Consider the following 23,615-nt stretch of genomic DNA (forward strand, 5'->3'; position numbering starts at 1 on the left):
ACTACGTCCATCTCGTTCCTAGAGAACTAGATTTTAATTCATTGTTAAACAAACCAACGAATGTTTCCAACTGTTGTCCATTTCATCAACATCTGTCACAGAAATTACTGTACATCAATAATGTAGACAAAGCAATGAATTGCTTTTGCTATAAAACAGAGATTTCTCATTACTGATTTTAGAACAACTGCCTTTCTAACCTCCTGAGATGGCCGAGGAGGGTGTCATTTGGTAGCATTTACGAAAATTTCGAAACTATGTATTTTAATTTTCCTAATCTGATGTGTATTTCCTGAGATATTATTATTTTTCAACTGTTTATAACCCATTTTGATTTTTGTCGATTACAGCGGCATCTATCAAGCAACAAAAATATGTTAAATACAAAAGACGTATTTTTCTCGGAGAATTTGTATCTCCCTATTTAAGATTTCAAAGTTGCCCCCCCCTCCCGTTCCCCCGGGGGTACAGTGGGTCAAGCGTGGTGTCATTGAGTGTCCTCTTTGAGACGAACAACTTTTTAAAAATGCCATTTCCAGATATTTCCAAAAACCAAAAGCAATTTTAAATGTTTCATCTGATATATATATATAAATCACACTTGTCCTGAAATGATATGAAATTAAGTGCTCGAACCCTCCTTGATGAAATTGTGCGTATGCCACTGCATTTAAAAGAAAAAAGAATCCCCATCAGTGGGCTAAAAAGAAAGAAAAATGGTGCAGACATTCGAGTGGCCTTCTTCCCAAAATTGCCCAGCAGTTTGTAGGTTGTGGGTTGTTTACCAAAAATAAATAAAAGTGGTAGGATGGGAAATGAAGACCCCTAAGACTACTTGTACTCAGTATTGAAATAGCATAATTAATTTTGGGGTTTGATACAGAACATAGCGTATGTAAGTAAGGGAAGTAATTGTCTTTTAGAGGCTGAGAGACAAAAAAGTTAACAATAGATGCACATGCACTTTTTTTTTTTTTTTTTTTTTTTGTAGTGCTTCCCATTGTGTAACAACAAACGTTTGTGGCAATCACCCAAGTGTACTGAGGTTTTTCTTTCTTTCAAAAAATCTTGAAATGAAACACAATATTATAGAGTCCTTTTGTTGCGTGGGAATTGTTAACTGTAGTTAGTGCTTCTCAATATAAGAAACAAAAAGTGCTAACGTATCTTAAGACGTTGAATCATGACTCGAAGGGAAAGTTTTTCGTATCGTTAGTTGTTTTGTGCAACAACTCCCCCCCCTCCCCGCTTAGATTATATGTAATTTATTAAGCTTTCACTACGATGACAATTCATTTCACGTGTCGCGCAAAAATTGTCTTTGAACACAGACTGCATGTTCAAATGGTCTTAAATAATCATTGCTATTGAGTTCACATCCACAACACGCAACACTAATATTAAGAGTAATGCTATTTCTTTTTTTTTTTTTTTCTTTCTTTCTTCAGAAATGATGAAATGTCCTTTCTTAACAGATTTCACTTAGATTTACTTTTGTCCAGGGTGTTATTTACACGAAGGTTAGTAAAATATTCCTTTCACTTGATTGTATTCATCTCCCTCAGATATTGTCGAAATGCATCTCTCTTCACGTAGCATATGAACGGACTGTTCTTTAGAAGCTTCACACATTTGATTCTTGTCACAGAGCATTTAGACACACAAACTTTAAGGATACTTTAAGGATTGGATTTCTACTGGGTTTTAAAGGGATGTCCTGTCGCGGGACAATATTTGATGTCCAAAGTTCATCCAGTTATCTCATAAAGGGCCGAGAAATACTCCATAGGAATCTCGCAGAGAGTCTAGTTTCCGAGACAAGCAGAGATCTGAATTTATAGGATGTGGACTATTGACCACTGGCAAAACATCCCATAATCATCCTAATATCCAGGAACGGGACGTCCATCGGACGCCTGTGTGCTACCAGCCAAAATATGTTTTTGTACACTCGTGAATCAATAAAACAAACAGTAAGGGACAAATAGGAAATAATCTATGATTCTTTCGGAATTCATTGTCTGAATCAGGGTTGCAGCTTGTTGTGCCTGTTACTTTTTAAGTTACATATACAACACACAATTAAAGATATTAATAGAGAACTAGTATTGAACGGCCCCAATGAGATTCTTGTATATGTAGAAAATGGTTTAGTGCAAGAAACTACAAATAGAGTAGAGGGGGGCAAGAGTACGTGGGGGGTAAGGATACGATTCCCTAAAATCAGGTGAATATATTCGCGTATGGCAATAATGCGTCACGTGGAGTTTGATGTTAATGGCGTCTGGAACCTAAACAAATTTGAGTGTGCTGCGGTAAACTACAAACTATCTAGGTAATTATTTATGTTTTTCTAATAGTTCGATATAATATTGGAACATAAGTAGTTAATGAATAACTTACACAATTTTATAACGATTTCAAAGTACTATAAAGCGTCAGTTTCTAACATATCCATTGTTTGACAGGATGAAGTAAATTGACTTTCTTCCAACAGTTGGCTGTACAACATCACGGGAAAGTCAATTGTGTAGTGAGGGGGCAAGGGTACGCAGATACCTACGGGGCAAGGGTACGCGTGCGTACTCTTGCCCCTTCTGTTCTATGAAAAAGAATCCAATTTGATTTAGAACTAACAATCAAAAAAGAATGTAGATTCCGTTGTAATAGAGAGTGACGGCAAACTTTACGAATACTGGTTCCCATATGTAGCCTCTAACGTTAAGAATTCTGAAGAATCCTGATATTTTCTTATGTACGAGGGATAAATTTTTATTCTAAATTCCATTCCTTATATAACAGTATCTAAGGTGGTGTTTGAGTTTTCGAAACAGATAAACGTGCGAAATAGTGACATCTGCAGTTATTGAATAACGTTACGCTTGCTTATTTTATTCAGGTTTCAGAAATAGTACGCTTTGTCCTCTTTTATCTTAAATGTCAGTAGTCTTAAGTGATAAATTTCAATGGGCCTTATGCAGAGTCGTTTTGACGCGTAATTAGTGCCATACTAAAAAGTTCGACTACCGTATGTTTCCTGTAGTGGTCAGTCCTTTAGTAATCATACGTTAAAACGACTCTGCATAAGGCGGTATCAGCCCAATGATTGGTAAGGGATTCTATAAAGATGTATGAAGCTAACCTAACCTAACATTTGACAATATGTAGCTTCATCAAGGATAGGTCGGGAAGTTTTTAAATTACCCTTGTAGGTGGCAAGCATTCTGTAACTGATGGAATAAGCTGGAAATATATTTTTATAAAGGGTCTAAATATTATCTGATTTTTTTTGTATCCTATGCATTCCTATTACTGATATAAGGAGAATTAAGGATTTTTCTTTTCTTTTTTTGAATGAGAATCTGCAACGTCTTTAGGTACAATAAAGCCAGTAGGCCTATTTACCGAAGAAATGGAGAACGAATTAGTGTAATATATCACATTACTGGATCAATTCTTCTATGAATTAACTTTAAAAGATCTAAGAAGAATGGCATACAATTTTGCTGAACGTAACTAGGTGCCCCATATCGTTTAGTCGTGTGAATCGAATGGCAGAAAGAGATTGGACAGAGTCTTTCCGTCGTAGACATTTTACAATTGCTTTGCAACAGCCTTCAAAGACTGGTCTGGGGAGAGCTCGTGGTTTTAGCAAGCCACAAGTTGAATGTTTTTTTTTTTAATTGTCTAAAAGATCTTGTAAGACAAAACGTCTTTTCTCCACGGGATATCTACAACATGTACAAAACTGGAATAAACACGGTTCCTCATAAAGTGCCAAAAGGCGACTAAAAATCAGTTGTGAATAAAACTGTATCTAGTGATTTTGGAGTTAACATAACAGCTGTTTCATGGTGAGTGCATCTGGTTCCTTTATTCCCCAGATATTTCCCACAAAACAAATGAAACAAGAATTATTCGATGGTTCGCCGCCAGGTTCTGTGGGAATATCTAATTCTGGTTCATCAACTCACAACTTTTCGTAGAATGGTTATATTATTTACACCAACATGTGCGATCAAATTCGGTTACGAAAAAGGTATTTTTACTTGTTGACAATCAGACCAATCACATTTCAATCGAAGCGATTGATTTCTGCAGGCAAAATAGGATAGTGATGTTGAGTTTACCACCAAATCCCAGTCATAATTTGAAACTATTAGATCGCTCCTTTTTTGACCCGATGAAATCCTGATATTCAACTGTGTGTGATAAATGGATGAGGAACCATCCATCCCAACATCCCACGAGTTTGTTTACTGAGGCTTACTACAAAAAAGACTCATAAAATGCTTCGTGTGGAGTGTTGTACTGTATGGGGCGGAAACGTGGACATTACGTAAAGGTGATGAAAATCGACTGGAAGCCTTCGAAATGCGGGTGTGGAGAAGAATGGAAAGAATTAGTTGGGTCGAGCGTAAAACGAATGAGAGAGTGTTAGAAATGGTGGGTGAGAAAAGAACACTTTTAGATATTATTAAGAAGAGGAAGAGAAACTGATTGGGACATTGCCTAAGAAGATATTGTATCATGAGGGATGTCCTAGAGGGTATGGTGGCGGGAAAGAGAGGGAGGGACGAAGAAGACTACAATTAATGGATGATATAAAAACAGAAAGATCATACGCGAAGACGAAGAAGTTAGCGGAGAAGCGTGGAGCATGGAAGCTTCTCAGCTGCGGCAAGTGACCTGCCAATAAAGGCAGAATACCTATGATGATGATGACTACAAAGCTGCAACCATTGGTATCCAGCCTTCAAGAATCTGGAGTTGTCCTACTGAATCCAGATGTGTTCACTGAAGAAGATTTTCTTCCTTCTATTGTGGATGTGATAGACTTAAATGTAGATGCCAGGTCTGAAGACGAAAGCATTCCTGAAGCAAAAAATCAAGCATCAGATCTGAATAGAGCCCAAAATCGTTCATCGGATGATTCACTGGAAGTAAAAAGGGGTCCATGCAGTACATCCAGATCAAACACTCCTTTGCCAGTTGCTCGTCCTCCTTCATCTGTTACCAAACCTTTAAACAGTAACGCTAGATCCTCACTAGAAGCAAGCAAGAGCTCATGCTGAATGTCCACTTCAAACACTCTTCTGCCGGTTGCTCGTTGTCATTCATCTGTTAACAAACCTTCAACCAGTAACGTTAGATCCTCACTAGAAACAAGCAAGAGCTCATGCGGACTGTCCACTTCAAATACTCTTCTGCCGGTTGCTCGTTCTCATTCATCTGTTACCTAACCTTCAACCAGTAAAACTGGATTCTCACTAGAAGCAAGCAGGAGCTCATGCGGATTATCCACATCAAACACTTCTCTGCTGGCTGCTCGTTCATCGGTTACCAAACTTTCAACCAGTAAACTAGATCTTAGGAGTAAGGGAGGTAAGCAGGGGGCCCATGTGGACCATTTACACCATGCATTCCTTTGGTGGTTGTCAGTCCTCCTCCAACTGCTACCAAGCACTCAACCAGTAGATCTTGATCTTCTCGAAGTCAATCAGAGATTCTGACATCCTCTCCTTTCAAGCAAACTTACTTTCGAAACGGTGCCCTCCAAAGAGCAATGGCAAACATCATTTTGCACCAGGAAAGCTACAACCGAAATTGTAGCTACAACTCCTCAGGTCAGTGAGGAAGTAGTGTACGAGTGTCAATTATGCAATATCATTTACAGTGATCCACCAATAGAAGACTGGATCAAGTGCGCAAGATGCCATGAATGGTGGCATGAACAATGCACATCATATAAAGGAGTAGCACCTTCATCTGTGATAATTGTTAATGCTCTTTTGGGTGCGTACTCTTGCCCCTTTGATTTCGTACTCTTGCCCCACATATAGGGGCAAGAGTACGAATTTGAATGTTTTCATTTTATGAGTTCTACTTCCTCTAAGAATAGAGGTATATAAAAGTTGAGTTCACATTTCGTAAAGGAGAGTTCAAGTTTTGTGTTCCATGTAAAAGTTTTCCGTTGTAACTATTTTTTACCAAAATATATAAGTTTAATTAAAATTTGCGTACTCTTGCCCCCCTTTCCTATAACCTCTGATATCGTCTTTAAGTAGAAACAGTTCAAAAGTAAATGTAGATAAGAAAAAGTTCATGGTGGAAACTGATTAGGCCTACCTTACCTTTGAAATCAACGTAACTATTGAATCTATAGTAATATAAGCAAGGAGGAGAATAGATTAACATTCGCAGGCGTAGTCGTGACAAATGAAATCGAAGTTCAGGAGAAGAAAAAGTGAGAGGCAAGTTAGTTAGTTGGATTAGAATTCAGCACCGGGGATGGGGTCAGTGACATGAAATATTGTGGTAATCACACCAGGGGCTCGATCATTCTAAACTATTTCATACGAGACGTGAATATTTAGATTAGCATATGATTCAAATCACATGAGCTTCCGCCAGGAATCAAACCTGGGTCTCCTAATTCACGTACACAAACCATATAGCCACATTGGAACTCAAAAAAGAGACAGGCTATTTTCACAAGAAATTATGAGAGATAAAAATTACGTATAAAAGGATGATTTTGCCTTTCATAATAGGATATACCACAATATGTATATGGACTGTGGATGCGGCATTAATTTCGAAGGACCTGTAACATTTCCAAAATGGAAGAGAGTATTGAATGAACTCTGGGGGTGCACCCATAATTGTGGCTATTAGTAGCCACTAGCCAAGCAGAATGCATAAAGTTACCCACGAGAATTGACGAGACAGAATTTCCGTGCGGAGAGGAGACGAGACAGAGCTCTTCCAATCGAGACAGTTTCACAGCCCGAGACATCGTTTAGACAGACAGTCTTAACTTTTGTCTCATAGGTAACCCTAATAAAAACATACAGCTTCGGTAATTTATTATTACGTGTTAGGGACAATAAGGATTTCCTTCAATCCAGATTATGAATGTGATGCATCCATCCAGGCACGTAGCCAGGATTTCGTAAAGGGAAGGGGGATGGGGTCAGTGACATGAAATATTGTGGTAATCACACCAGGGGCTCGATCATTCTAAACTATTTTACTGGCCATTGGTTCGTTTAGCCAGGCTTTCGTACTGGTGGATGGGGGTTGACACGAAATACTGTGGTTAGCACACCAGGAGCTCAGTCAATCTGAACTATTTTACTGACAACATAATATTGGTTTGTCAGGACAATAAAATGAGATATGTTAGTAAGTATTTTAATAACAAAATATGAAGAAATCTCGAGTAAAAGAATAAAATAAAGTGCTGAAAAAGATTTTACAATATTTAAGTTCCTTCCTTTGATCATTCAAATATAACAGGTTTTCCTTTCATTATGACCTTATCCACTATTATAAAAAGGACATATTCAACAATGCCTTTTAAAATATTTTACAATATCTGCGTTCCTTTCTCTGTTAAATCAAATGTTAACAAAACTTTTCACATAACTCTTTTGTTTCTTTTTTTAAAAATATTCCATCAACTACTATCTGTTCCAAATGACAGGTTAAAGGAGAAGTAGGAAACTGTTTCCGATATAACGTGTTTGATACTGTAGAGAAGCGATGACGAAAAATTATGATAAAAAATGTCCACACTGTTACAGAACGGCACTATGCTTTCGAAAGCTTGAAATTTCCCTGACTACGAGTAGTAGCAGAAATTCTGAGAATTCCGTAACTTTTCTAGAAATTTCAAATTCCCTGACTTTTCCAGGATATCCCTCTCATTCGCCACCATGTATTACAAGTAATACTAATCTCCTCATAAGAAAGAGTAACGAAAAGCTTGCTGTAGCTTCTTATTTTTAACGCTGATTCTTCTTTTTCTCATTTCTTTTTGTTTAATCTTCCTTATTTTTTTCATTTCTGGTTCCGAAGGGGGGGACTCTCCCCCCTTGGCTATGTGCCTGATCCACCTTTCAGATTACTTGTGTTTACTATGAGACAGGGGTAAAAGTAAATCTGAAAAGGTGGGGGGACGATAGGTAGCAGCATGACGTCACGCCGTTCCCCCTGCCTATCTTTGCCCCTTGCCTATAGTAAGTTATTTTGGTTTTGTTACAACCAACTCTAGTCTTTGCTACTTTTTCCGGGAAGAGAAAGTAGTAAGTTGCAATTTGGGATGGGGGGATTGCGTTCAAGTAGTTGTGTGATGGACACCCCTGCTAAATAGTACATATAAAATCACCTTACAATTCTCACTCCGTTCAGAAATGTACTGCTTTAAATCTCAATCGTTTCTACTCGTGCAACATATTGACATTTTCAGTATTACAAGTGGAAATGAATTCTTCTATTACGCGTACCTTTAGTAATAATAATAAATATGTGTGTCTGTCTACGTCTCTATCTGTTATCAGCTCGTCCACTTTTCACATACAAAGAAGTGACCTAGAGCCACTAAATTCTCTACACACATAGATTTTCACCAGATCTAATCGCGTACGAAGCCCTTTCTTTCGTTATTTGGCTCGGGGAACTGGCAAAATATATGCAAAAAAATTGAGTACTTCCCAAAAAAGATTGAGCCTATGGTGTTAGAAAGACGAAACTCGGTATTAGAACTATCTATTAAGAAAAATTGATCCTTAATGTATTCCGAAAAAAACTGACTTTGCAGGTAGGCTTATATTTGTAAATAAACCTGACTTTACGCAAATAAATAAATAAATAAATTAAAAGTAAACATTATTATTATTATTATTATTATTATTATTATTATTATTATTATTATTATTATTATTATTATTATTATTATTATTATTATTATTATTATTATTATTATTATTATTATAGATTTCTAGACAATTTTCAAATAAAAAATTAAATATTCCACTTCATGTTTCTCAGTTTTTCAATGTTAACTCCTGTCAAAGTGTTTATCAATTCTTCTTTGCCTCAAATAAGTGGTTCTTAACCTATTTTTGGTCACGGCACACTAACGTACAAGTTAGCAATAGAGACTCAATTTTTTCCCATTAATTACTAGTGTCCATTTTTAAGTATCAGTGAAAAATGATTTTTTTTTTTGGCTTTCGGAATATTTTTTTAAAAAAATTCTTTTCTAATTTATTATATTGAAATATTTTTATTTTTCATCTTCACTATCATATTGCCTCGAAAGTTTCGTGGCACCGCGTGCCGCGGGAGACCTACACCAGTTAAGAACATTGTCTTAAATAAAATAGTCAACTCGTAAACAGTAGTGGATCGTAAAATAAACGAAATTCGAAAGTTTGACTGCGTTGGAAGAAAGTGGAGTTTTCATGATTGTATTGTAAATACCATTAGAATACTGGACTTACATATGTACTGTACTTGCAGTACAGAATTTATTATTATTGTTTCTTTTTTTGCTTTGTTTGTTTTAACGAGGTAGGTTAATGGTCTTCTAGCGAATGTTTACGTTGCTGACCAGAGAAGTAGGAAATGAGAATACAATCAATTCAAGGACAGGAAACAGTAGCAGAGATATGAACTGTCTTTTAAAACAAGAACTTAATCAGCAAATGTCAATTTCCGTCCGTCGTTGTATCTAGAAATAGAAGCTTATAGAGTTTTCTTCTTGCCTTTTGGTTTAAGGCAAGAATTAAAGACCAAACAATACTTGTAAAGGAGAAAAAAAGTATGTATGTTCCTGTCATAAAATTTTAATAACAATAATAAAAAAAAATCACCAAGCAACGTGACGGGTGGAAGTGCTGAGATTTTAGCATGTGAAGGTGTTCAACGTGGTGGTATGTAGGTCACGTGAGCTGTAGTTTCCGGGAGATGACCTCAAGCCTTCGTGGCTACGTGACGCGATTCCCAATAAATTCTTTAGCCGGCTGCCTGGCTGGCAATCCACTCCACACTCTCAACGCGAGGTAAACAACAAAATGTGGTGATGGATGGATGGATGTGAAGCAGGGAGAATATAATGTTATACTCCTACACAATGTTTATATCCAATGTTTTCATTTTGTTTAGATTGTTGTTTGGGGTACATTTATAGCGACATGTGCTGGTGCAAGAGAGAACATCATTGTAGATTGTAACTTTAAAAAAAAAAAAAAAAAAAAAGGTTAAGATATGTTGAGTTTTGCGATTACGTGGAACTACTTACGCTCTCTTACAATTTTGCATCTATAGTTTAATATGAAAATCGTATGGGTTATGCCAGGGGTTTTCAAACTTTTTGCACTTGAGTCTCTCCTCAACCACCAAAACCTGAACGCACCTCCCCTGTCAAAAATGAAATGTGTCACAACATAAAGACATGTATCCCTAAAAGAAAGACTATGACTGTGATAAATTATGTTTCATTTATTAATCACTAATGGAAACATCTCATTAACATAGGTGATCTAGATTGTACACACTGAATACACCTTTTAATGTTATTAGCCGGTGTTAATAATTATTAATTGTGGTAAGTCAGATGTTTATGTGGAAATTGAAAAATACGAGCAGAGACGGAATTTAAATAATGAAAACCAGCACATTTAAATATCACCAAAGTCAATGGGATAGTCTACTATGTATTATTAAAGGAGAAGGGTGAAGACTTTAGTAGGCGTGTTGCATTATAAATATGTTCTTTTGCAGGATATTTAAAAAAAAAAATCCTCGCGCCTTCTCAGATAGGCGCACCGCACAGTTTGAAAACCCCTGAGCTATGCGAAGGCTCCCGATATATCATATCCAGTGCCGTCATTCTAATCATTTAACAACCGGTTCGATTATTAGTTTAGTAGCTAATTAACTCAGTATGAATATTATTATGTTTCTGTTTTTATTTTTATGATTTCCAAACATGCTACAAGTAACACAATTAGGATTGTTAATGCAGCGTGCTTATTGACATTTTGCTTGGAAAACTCACCAACTGTTAGCATAGACCTAAAATTAAAGAAGAGTCCGTCATTATTGAGAGATTACTGTTTGTAATCGATATGCAAAACTGTAACTTAGGTTGTCAGTTTCGTAACAGCAAATTTCCCGTTCGAAACCATGCAATTTTTTCCAATTAGATGTAAATTTCGCGTCAACTAAAATAGATATTTCTTCTAATCATTGAAATAGCAGCGACGTCTATGTGAGTGCCAAAACACAAAACACATTAGGGACACCGCTTAGCACCTCTTTACGTTAACACAATGTAAAATCTTCGTTTCTGACAGAAAATTAAACACAAGTTAGAGGAACAATTTGTGTCTGCATGTCGGCAGAATTACATTTCCATTGGTAAGATACTGTAGAAAATTATTGTTGTGTCTTAACTGCAGCGAACAGGGCCGAATTAAATCCTTTAGAAGTCCTAAGTACGTAAAAGATATTTTGTGCCCCCCATAAATAATGTAATTCAAAATATAAACAATAATAAACCTTAAAATAAAATTTGGTAGGTGTGTAGATAAAAGGACCCACGCTTTTATTTTGTACGTGTGTGTGTGTGTGTGTGTGTTCAGATTTGATCACAGTGTGTTCCTGGAGTCCCAAATAGTATGTTTCCAGAAAATTTCAGACCAAGAAAACCTCAAAAAATTGCCCAAAATTGTGATGGATTGTACCGTCTATATGCGGGGTTGATAAATGGGTCCGCGGTTTTGAAGTTAAAATTTGATTATAATGTGTTCCTGAGGTCCTAAATAGTGTTTTCAGAAGATTTCTGACCGTGAATAAACAGATACAGAAAATTTGGTTATAATCCATTATTGATGTACCTAGGCTTGTAACTAATTCGGTACAAAAATTAATCACATTAATCAATTTAAAATTTTATTATTTTTTATTTAATTAGTTAAATGTTGCAGGAATTAATATTTAATTAATGATCGTTAAAACATCTGGCAACTATTAAAACATTTTTTTCGATTAGGAAGCTTTTCTTGAGAACGTGTGAAATGGATATTCTGCAAGAAAAAGAAAGAGAGAGAAAAAACTATTTTGTAGCTTATTTCAAAAACTTCAAGGCGGTTCCACTACAGCGTTACAAAAAAAATCGTTTTATCACGATTTTCTCAAAAAGTAAGCATGCGAATTGATTCTCAAATATGTCAGTTTCTTCAGCTCGATCTATGGATTGATATGTGTCTCAACTAAAATTAAAATTTTAGAGTTAATTCTCATTGAGCATATTGTGTAACCTTACTGCCATCTTGTTCATGTCATAATAAGAAGTCTTGGTGAGGTTATGTTTCAGTATAAGTTTCATCTTCAGAGGTAGCAGGTTATCGTACGTCATTAATTTTCAGGCTTACGAAAAATTTTGGAAGGTTTCGAAAATTACACATCATAATTTACACTCACTCATATCAATGAGATATATTGATTGGCTGGCCCACAACCAGCCACAGACGTTTGGGGGGGGGGGGAAGTCATTTAAAATTCTCTTACTCATATCTAAATTGTGTTTTTTTGTGTTGAGATCTGAAGGGGCCACAAAAAGTTTAGGGGAGGCAAGCTTCCCCTAGCTCCCTCTGGTTGCGGGCCTGTCGATTGGTATGTGTCTCACCTCTGGACATTTTCCTCTCTGGTTAAACGCTAATAACATTGTACAATTATTAACATGGAGTGAATAATAATAATAATAATAATAATAATAATAATAATAATAATAATAATAATAATAATAATAATAATAATAATAATAATAACAATAATAATAATAATAATAATAATAAAGAAATCTGTAAAATGTTGCAATATAAGTTTACATTAAATTTTGAAAGTCCTTTTAGCATTTTGAACGAACTTAAGAATTTCGTTACTGAATTCTCTATGTCTGTGTGTCTGCCTGTCTGTTATTTGCGATCTTTTCAATTTTGAACCCTGCCTTCCATAGAGCATCAAAAACTATCAGAGAAAGTGGTTAAAGTTTTCGCGTCACTCTTACTATTCCCGAGATATTGGCCAAAAATGGTCGACTTCCAGAGATTTAAGGAGCCATATCTCGGGAACCGTAAGTCATAGAGAGATCATATTGATGTTGATCAATATCTAAAAGGATAGTAAATATTTTGGTACCAAATAGTAACCGGTGGCCATTGTTCAAATGATTTGGCCAGTGGCCAGTTATATAGTGGTCATCACTTAATATCGGCATGAAAATGTTTACCATACTCTTAGGTATTGATTAACATCAATATAATCTCTCTACGACTTACCGTTCCCGTGATATTGGCCAAAAAATGGCCAATTTCTAGATATTTAACGAGGAATAGCTCGGGAACCATAAGTTGTAGAGAGAGATGGCATTGGTATTGATCAATAGCTAAGAGAATGGTGAACATTTTGGTACCAAATATTAACCAGTGGCCACTGATTAACTGTCTAATGGCCAACTGGCCACCGTTCTCCAGATATTGCTCTAAAAAATTCGAATTTCTAGATATTTAAGCAGCCTATCTCGAGAACTGTAAGTCATAGAGATATGATATTTTGCTAATTTTTGCGAGAAAGCGAAGAAGGAGCGGATAAAAAGATTTACTTTTACATCTAAAAACAATGACAGTTATCCTTCCTGCTCCATTCTTTTTAAGTTTGTTCTGGTGATGCTCTTGGAGCATTCTCAACTGGTTTAAGGATTTTAACAGAATTACATGAATAATTTTAAGGAGGCAATGCAAGCTTTTTGCACAAAATAATTGTTTTATTGTTATAAGTAATTAAAAAAAATCGAGCCCCGTCGTTTTGAACCACTTACTTTAAAAGATTGTGCACAATTTCTTTTAAGCATAGTGTATATTTGTACTCCAGGTTACTAACATATTGTGCGTTATTGTGTGTACAATTTATGATATTAAGTCTTATATTTTACACTTCCCTGCTACAGCTTTTTATTTTAATATATATGTACTTTATGGTTCATCAATCTAGCATGAACATTTTTATATACAAAGCGATTATATTTTCTTTCTTTCCAGCCAGACTGGCCAATCACCTTTCGTAATAAAAGCAAGCTTTTAAATAATTTATTGTTAAAATGAAGATTTTTGAAAGGTATATATGATACACACACAAATGAAAACTTGCAAATGACGAACTGTCTATCGCGATACTCCGAGAATGCTTATACAGTACAACATCGTTTATCCGGACTAACAGGGACCAAAGGCGATCCGGAAAATCGAGAATCCAGATAATCCGGGTAATATGGGTAAATAAGCAAAACAGATCCTTAAATAAGCAGAATTACTGTTTATTACGGTAACTTTTAACTCATTTCTTAACAAATAATTGGTCCACTGTCTTCTGTTTCAAACTCGTGTGCCGTTTGAATGAAGCTCGGTCACGCAACCCCTTTATTATTAATAGTTCAGGTGGAGTAGTGTCGGGCTCTATGCAGGAATTGTACATTTAATCAAAATAAAAAGCGAGTGTTTGTCATACTTATAGTTACGTTCTTGCTATCATAGTTAAAAATTACTATTATATATGTAAACATTAAATTAAAAATGTCTACAAATCTGATTCGGATCAACAAGTTTATACTGTATTTGTAACCAGGCCGGTAGCCAACCCAAAAGTTATGGGGGGGGCGGTATAAATTAGGGGGGCCCGATCCAACCATACTATAGTTCATCACCACATTATAGTTCATTTGCAAGCCTATCGTGAAAATTTTAGGGGGAGCGGCCCCCGAGACCCCCCTTGGGTAGGGGCCTGTTTGTAACCTCAATAATTTTGTGTGTTGTATCAGTTTATTTCTCCTGTTCAGTGTTCAAAGAATTACAGCAGTTTAGATAATTGAAGCTGGGTGGGACCGAGGCTACCTCGTATTATACAGAAAAGGATACAAATACAGTGGAGTAAAAATAACAATAAACTGTGGAGTAAAAATAACAATAAACAGTAAGAGGGATCACGCACGAGAAGTTTCAATTTCGTCCAGCAAATGTTAACCGCTGGACTTGTCATCTAACGGAGCGATGTGTTTAAATTCTGCTGCTTTTGATTCAATAGTAGAAAAATGAGATATGCATATCTATGATCCAAGTCAACGTTACCAATGAAAATGTGAACGGACTGATTCCATTAACGGACTCGTGTGGTATCAAAGAATGAAAAATTGTATGATACACGGTCGTGAGTGTATTGATTGATAATATTTGGTTGAATTGCAGAAATAAATAAATAACATTCTTTTATGCAACATGTTGTTTCTTCATATAACGATCCATGACTACTAATAATCGCCTTGTGTCAATGTGACAGAGCTGTGAATTTTCAACGCCATAAACAACAGGATGAAAAGAACGTGACACCCGAAACGAAAATACGAAAACACCCGACAAAACGTTAGTACATAAAGCGGCAAAAATAGGGTAAAACATTTGCAATACGTTTTTGTATCTTACTAAACTGAATTACATGGACAAATGAGTATATTGAACTTTGAACTTTGTAAAGAAAGAACAGATATTTTAAAAGATCACTGATACATTCGATGAAGTTGTAATTTGGATAAGGACTTATCGATCTATTTCCGGTAGATGAGATATACATATTTTCTGCAAGTTTGAGCATGTCCGTATGTATCTAGGTGGTGTTAAGGTAATATCTCTGCTCAGTAGCGAACGCCTGTCTCCAAAAACAGTGTATGAATACGTTAGTTAATTGGATAAGGACGTTTGTTTTTCTGCTCTCTTGTAAAATTTTAGAATTGCTAGCTACGCCCTTATCCAAATTTTACGATTTTTGTGATTTGTTGTATCTTCTTTTATAAGCCTCAATGACAGTAGGCACAAAAAAGCCGTTTTTGACACCTTGTCACTTTTTGTTGCCACACATTAGAGTGGGATATTGCTGAAAATCTGAGCTGCACATTGGAGCATACATAGAAGTTTAATACATATAATACGTATTCATCCGTTAGCTCTGTTGCCAGGTTATAGTGCCAAATCCATCTCTTCCGGACCGCTTGATGGGACATAACCAAAAACACAATTTAAGTAAAAACACAAAACTGATACTAAATTATACATAGAACAAACATTTAAAACATTATTTTGAACAGTTTTGGTGTAAGTTTGGTTTTGGTTTGGCGCTTTTATTTTTTTTAACTTCATCTTCCCCGAAATAAAAAAAAAGTTTTTTTCTTCTCTGATTCTGTACTAGAGCGTCTCTCTCCACTATACTCCTGCCTTTTGCCAACTTATCAGTTATCACTAGGGCGGATGGACACGTCTTTCTGTGTTTGATAGCATCACACAGCAGGAATGAGTGTCAAGGAAAACTTATCGATTGTATTGTCTTTCCCCAGATTCATGAGCTTTTATTTTGGTTATTTCCGTGTTCCATTAGACTCAATGAAGTACGTAAGACGAGAATATGAGTAATTTAAAAAAAAAAAAAAAGTGTAGTTTTATGGAGGAAACAGTCTATGCTTCTTTGTTCTTTTCGCATCTCAATGACGTCAGTTATATAGATACTGATTTGTCATTACATATATGAGCATGAGTTAGAAAAATCAATACTTTTTTTTTAAATCACTAATGAGTGAAACAACTCTTTATTGCAACTCCTCCCTTCTTTTGACACAAACCTTTATATGTTAAAAATAAATAATGAACTAAGTTTTTGAAAAAAAATATTATAAGCGTTTAGCGAGAAGAAAAATATCTAAAGATGAGATATAACACTAATCAATATATCTTATTAAGTTGAACAGAATGATATGGGTGAGTGTAAATCATTATGCTTAAGTTTCGAGAAAACCAATTAAGATATTTACATTTTTTCGTAAACTTAAAAATTGATGCTGTACAACAACCACGCCATCTATTAACATTAAACTCACTCTGAAGTATTCCCTCATCATGCTTTTCGTTGTGGAACCAAAAAAGACGACAATATACCTTTACAAATATTTGGAATACTTACTTTTCAAAAATAATTTCTCACGGACGTCTGTATCGAAACTTCAGTTCTGCCATTTGCAGAGGATCACTATTGCAAGCTCCACGCTTGCTTTAAAAATTCTCAAGAGTTCTTCTTTGCACCAATCATTCAAAACCCTTGGTATGTCGTTTTATCATGGTATGTCATTTTAGGCCAGTTTCAGCTACAACATGGTTAAAGAGATATAGCCCAAAATTTATGACTAACCTTTAAACTTTAATTTTTGTTTAATTATTATACATTGACATAGTTAAAGGTTAATTCTTATGAGTAATTTTCGAGAAAATCACACAAAAAAATTTTTAATGACGGTTGATAGTGTTTATTCTGCTGGGATAGATTATTTATGTAACAACAGGTTTCTATTGTTGTTTGATTTATCCTAAAGATGTCACACATATTCCTATCAGTGAAACACATAGGAATCCTAACAGAGACGCACATATTACTTGTAATTGATAGAGCAAATATTGGAATAATTTGGAATGCTTATATACACGATCCTCCTCGTATATAGCACCCTATTAAAAATCTGACATCTTGGCTGCGAGGTGGTAGAAAGCTCTGATGTAGATAATGTACAAACAATATAATTTTTCAATATATACCATTTTGTATTCAAGATAATTTAAATGAATAGAAGAGTAAGCACTGAAAAGAAAGTTTGATTGGTTTTCTTTCTATCCAACCATTTTTTTTCGTGTCCCCCTCCCCAATGTTCAAAGGTTGAAAACTGCAAGAGTCTATCAACATGTATATGTCCTTTTATGTTCTAATAGTTTAATAATAATAATAATAATAATAATAATAATAATAATAATAATAATAATAATAATAATAATAATAAAGAATTAATGCAATCTGTTATCCTTTCTTGTAGGTACGAACAGCTAGCAAACAACAAACTGGATATACCAGAATGTCTTCGAGAACAACACAGGAAGTAAGTATGAATTTGTATTTCATTTTAATAAAAGTGTGGTTCGAAAACACTGAAAATGTCCAAAATTGAAATTTACACGAGTTTGTACAGAAACTGATGTAGAACGTGATTACTTTATTATTTAGGACCGTAAAAGTCGGTAAACCTATATTACTTTAGGTAACCAAAACTCTTGTATAAAGAGTATTTCCTAAAACACAGAGGAAGGTATTGTGATTGTTGAAAAAGAAAGTAATCTACTATTTGTTATCAATATTATATATATACTATCAATAGCATGCCTATATTTATACATAACATCTATTTTATAAAATCGTTAACCACTAAATAAGTTATAAAGTCACCACTCTTGTAAGTTGAAACCCATCCTAATATCCTTCTTACATGTTAGGGTCTCTACAGTGTTACATTTACTCCATTTTATCAAAATTGATACGCGTCTTCAAGTCAGTGATCAAATTGGAAATAAATTAGTATGGTATATTGCTCTGCATAGCCCTGTCTTAGGTACCTATACTCAGTGGTGCTATTCTAATTTTTTAACAATCGGTTTTATATATAACATTTTTTTAGATTTTGACTTTTGCGTAGCAAAATGCGAAACAAGTTTAAATTTGCATCGCAATTTGTAAGTTTTGTATCGCACTCTCGGCAGCCAGGAAAAATATTATTATAATATATTATTATTATTTCATCCATTGAAATAGTAAACATTTTCTATACATCACAAAGAAGCGTGATAATGAAAAGCAAAGTTAAGGAAAATGTAACAGCAATTATATTTTTAAGAAGTTTTAACTTTGACATTCTACAGATTGTTTAAAGCTGGTAGCTGTTTTCGAAAGTGTCCGTATATATATATATATATATATATATATATATATATATATATTTTAAACCCATAATGACCTAAAGAAACGGGTAATTGCAATTATACACCACGAAGTCACTTCATAAAACAAAACTTATTTCATACAAAGTCCAGTTCTTAATTGTAGCCAACTGCTACTCCAATCCAGTTCGTTTTCCATAGTTTAAACATTTTAACCGAACACTATCCCCCCCCCGTAACTTTAATGTAAAACAAGTAAGCATAGCAAAACAGATATATATTTTTAAGCCAATACTATGAAACAAATATGAAAAAATAGGAAGGCAGGAAAGAGTACTGCTAAGGTATACTATTTTAGGTAGTAATCTAGTTTTTAAACGTGAGCTCGAGTCTTGGATTGGAAAAGTCTATTGAGCCACTTGCTTTACAGACAGAATAAAGTGTCGAAGAGGATATGGTCTCTGTCATCAGTTCTACGGTCTGTTTCCAATAATTTAGTTTGTAGTCAGTAGTAGATTGTGTTCTTGAGAGCCAACAGGCACCTACAAGTAAACATTGGGTTAGCAAGAAGACTTATAACTGAGCTTTAACTGTATGTAAGATCGAAAGAGAACCATTCTGTTATAAAGAAAGATCATGATAAACTGTTTTCTGTTGCAAAAATAGCCCACTTCGGTGATAAATTATGATCATACTGTAGATGTATGGCATTTTGCGATACAATTTTTCGTTTGTATCGCATTTCTAGGATTTTGTGTAGCAAAGTGCGATGCGATACCGTTTAAATAAAACGCTTATATATATAGATATATAGATAGATATAGATAGATAGATAGATAGATAGAGGAAGAGAGAAAGAGAGTAGTAGTAGTAGTAGATATAATTCTCTTAGGAAACAAATCAAACATGGTAGACAAAACCAAAGTTTTTACTGGATACCATAAGTGACAGAGACCTACACGGCATCCTAATAAGGTGTTGTTATGAAATTATGTAGCACTGTGAATGTATTGAAAATGAATTATCCAAGTTAATTGATTGTCAAAAAGTATTGGAAAGACCTTCATCCAGCAATGGGTCGACAATTGTTGATAATGGTATGTATGTGTTTCAAATATAAATAACGCTCTCCACTTCACTCATATAACCTCAATTTTCATTCTTGATATCTGAGCACTTGAGATTAAGGAATAAACGCTTATACTTTGTTTTGAGAGATCATATGATTAACCTTATAGCTATAAGAATTTTTAAAAACAAAGACACTTAAAAATAAAATTTGCCGTTCCCCATCCCGTCATTAATCTTCTGGCATGTACAGGGCAAAGCAAGGATCTTTAAATAGGTCAATTGTTTTTGGCAGTGAACAATTTGTATCCAAACAAGCTCTCCCTTTCAGCTGCGTGCAAGTTTTTGGTTTTGCGAACTCAAAGTATTGTAATAACCGGTTCTAGCGAACCGGTGCGAACCGGCTGAATAGCACCACTGCCTATACCTCAATATAGTATGGCTTATTTTAAAATCGTACGGTTAGTGTAATCTCTGGAATCTTAGTTTACTGGAATCTTACCGATATGCCATACCAGCTTCGATAATTGGCCGAAAATGAGTTTTTCCGTGGACTTCGCTCGCATACGAAAATTGGTTTTTACTAAATTTTATGAAAATGCTTGGTGTTAATTACGTTTTGCCAAGAATCGAAAAATCCTGCAAACGAAAATTAAAAGTAGATATAGAACTTTTCGACTGTCGAATAAATGCTTATATATATATATATATATATATATATATATATATAAGGTCAAATTACAGTATATCCTTTTCGTGTAAAATAAACTAACTTAAAACTTTATATATAGACTAAAATGTAAAGACTGTACAAAATAAGTGTTGCAAATAATGGACCATATAAGTACTGGTGCTGGTGTTTTATAAATGACTGGTGTACTGCTATGCTTTTTTATATGCTACAAAATTATATGTATTCCTTGATGAAACCATAAAGCATGAACTTTTAGCAGAAGGCAAAGATATAATGCTAGAGTGCGTTGAATGGTGCTTATTAGGGTATAATTGACAGGCTGATTTTTGTGATATTTGAATATATTTATTTATGTATTTTAAAAGAAGAAAGAGAAAATACCTATTCTAAGCATGATCGAAAATGAATTTACGTGATTACTTAGAAACTTTCTACTATTATAGATCCAGTCATTGCATTTAATATATATATATATATTAGGTCATCATAAATAACTTTGATGCAGCTAGGTAGAATCTGTTGTTCATATCTATCCACAGTGAGTCACCAAGACAAACGAGATTCTGCTTTTACTAAAAAGATCAGTTAGTCTTTTGACAAGTGCTTTTTGTGTGGTGCACGCTACATTAAACTGTTGTTCCTAGCCTCAAGTGATAAAGTGCATATTTGTCATGTTATACTTTGGGAATTTAAACGAGACAAAAGTGCTAAAGCGACAGCTAAAAAATATTAATTGTATACAGTGAAGGACTAATAACCGAGTTAGAAATTGAATGTTCTGGAAGTACGGTACGTCCTTAAAAGACAAAACGAGGGTGGGATGTCCTTTCGATCTTGACGACAATCTCTTAAAGGTAATATTCGAGCAAAATCCATGTCAATCAACAACAGATATAGGAGAAAGGTTGGGTATATTATAACCAACTGTTTGCCGCCACCTGGAGAAATTAGGGAACGTCAGATAACTAAAAGTGTGAGTACCTCACAACCTCCGTGAACGAAATAAAGAAGATTGCATATCAATCGCCAGAAGTCTGCAAAAAATCAAACCTCTTATAGACAGAATTATAACAGGCGATGAAAAATAAGTTATTTATGACAATATCATCCACAAAAGAGAGTGGCTTGATAAGAATCAATCACCCTTTCCAGATCCAAAAGCAAATATCATGGAAAAAAGATTATATTGTGTATGTGGTGAGATTGCGAGAAGTCAAATTTAACGATTACTACGGATACATACGTCCAGAAGCTGGGAAGAATAAGAGAAACGCCATAAAAAAAATAAAAAAAAAAACGTTCTGCACACGTCAATCATAAAATCGTCATTCTTTTACACGACACAAACAGCGAGGGTGACCCAAGAAAAAATAAACAGTTTTACGACCCACCTCACTCACCGGACCTCGTCCCGACGGACTACCACATTTTCTGTTCCTTACAAAACTTTTTTGAATGGAAAAAACATTCAATTCTGAAGGGCAAGTCAGTCAGGCTGTCGAAAATTTATTCTAGTCCAAAATAATTACACTTTAGAAGGAAATGAATTGAAATTAAATATTTCAGTTTTATGTTCCACAGTATTATGCCTGTTAGGCTAAGGGAGACGGAAGATTTAGGCAAGTGAGCGATGATGAAAGAATTGATGGAATGAGAAAATGGGAGGAAATGGTAGTACCCCCCTCCGAGAAACCCCACAGGCACAATGTTGTCCACAACAAACAAACCTCGCCGGAGATACAACCGGGGACCCCACACATTAGAGATAAGTGCTCTACCACTGAGCCACCGTGCCCCCACATTTTACAAAGAAAGAATTGAGAAGCTGTCAGGAAGATGGAAGGAGGTCATACATAATAGTGATGAATACATAAGAAATTAATATAATTTTGTTATTTAATGAAAGCAAAATAAATGTCTGATAAAAAATGGAAGTTATTTATGACTCAACCTAATTTATTTCGGTATGATATGTATATTTTACTTTTTGATCAGATTTGTAAATTATGTGAAACTGATGAATATCGAAGTAAATTTGTAAATAATTCTAGGAAATATTTGAAAATAATAGTTACTATTCCATTTTAATTTGAAACATTGGCGGGAAGTATTTGAAAGAAAATTTAAGTTATATGTTTATACTCTTTTCTACTTTCAGTTAAGAGATCTATTGTGCTAATTACACTAAAAAAAGAATAATTATTTGTTACAGAACATTCATACTTGCGCTGCACGTATGGTTAGACTCCTATCCAGAAGATTTTAAAGACCCACCGGATCACCCGTGTCTAAAACAACTCCACTATTTTTGCCAACAATATTTACCAGGTTCAGAGTTGGAAGGGAAAGTACAGTATCGTCTGGAAAGGTTTCATAGAGAGGATCAGTTACAAGGTAAGACTGCACTATAACACTAAGTTTATAATCATAGACTTAAATCACTATGTTTGGTCTGATAATAACAAAATCAAGATAAGCCTTGAGATAGAAATCAATTCCCTTTATTCAGAGTAAGTAACAAATTTATTACCAAGTCAAAGAGTACAACAGAGAAACAATAAAAAATAAATTAATACTCAAAAATAATGCAATCTTTAAGTATGCATTTAAAAATCTTTAAATAGTGCATGTATAATAATTCTATAAATGTAAGAAATTGTATCGCTACACTGTTTGAGAGGAAACTGAAACTGAAACCAACCAACTGAAACTGATGGTTAAAACTGAAACCAATTCTGGAAAATAGCATTCATGTGGAATAAATCTGAAATCCGGTTGTTGAATTGTGGCTAAGGAACGTGGAGATGTGGGTCGAAGTCAGGGGGGCAACCACGGAGGGGTTCACCGGGTCTGGACCTCCCAGAAACTTCGTTACTATTTTAAAATATGTTTTACTTTCAGCAGGGACGCAGTTACGGGAGGTTCACCCAGCTCGAACCTTATTCAATCTTAGTAACTAGATAGATATTTATACACTTTCTTAATAAAACTACACTTGCTTTAGCATAAACTGATTGATATAACCTGAAATTTGATGTTACTCTACATCTGTGTTCTCTTTCTTGTACAAAATAATTTAGTTCTTTCTTTTTTTTCTGAGAATATCTGAAGAACTTGGAGATTACCTATCTTTTCTCGCGTGTAGATAGAACCAGTGGACGAAGTGAGACGGTATGCGGTGGTATGCCATACCGCCTCTGGTTTTTCAG

At 34.8% G+C, this 23,615-nt stretch overlaps 1 protein-coding gene across 1 annotated transcript in view; it reads left to right on the forward strand.

The window, feature by feature from the left end:
- The window catches only part of Rgl (Ral guanine nucleotide dissociation stimulator-like), a 225,841-nt gene that overhangs the window by 155,758 nt on the left and 46,468 nt on the right, over nucleotides 1–23,615 (forward strand). Inside the window, exons 4-5 of the mRNA XM_081745578.1 lie at nucleotides 17,750–17,812; nucleotides 22,619–22,800. Of these exons, the coding sequence (XP_081601704.1) occupies nucleotides 17,750–17,812; nucleotides 22,619–22,800 (245 nt within the window). The remainder of the gene's footprint in view (nucleotides 1–17,749; nucleotides 17,813–22,618; nucleotides 22,801–23,615) is intronic.

This window comes from Thermobia domestica, chromosome 2 (genome assembly GCF_964235325.1).
Source record: "Thermobia domestica chromosome 2, izTheDome1.hap1.1, whole genome shotgun sequence".
Taxonomy (NCBI): Eukaryota; Metazoa; Arthropoda; class Insecta; order Zygentoma; family Lepismatidae; genus Thermobia; species Thermobia domestica.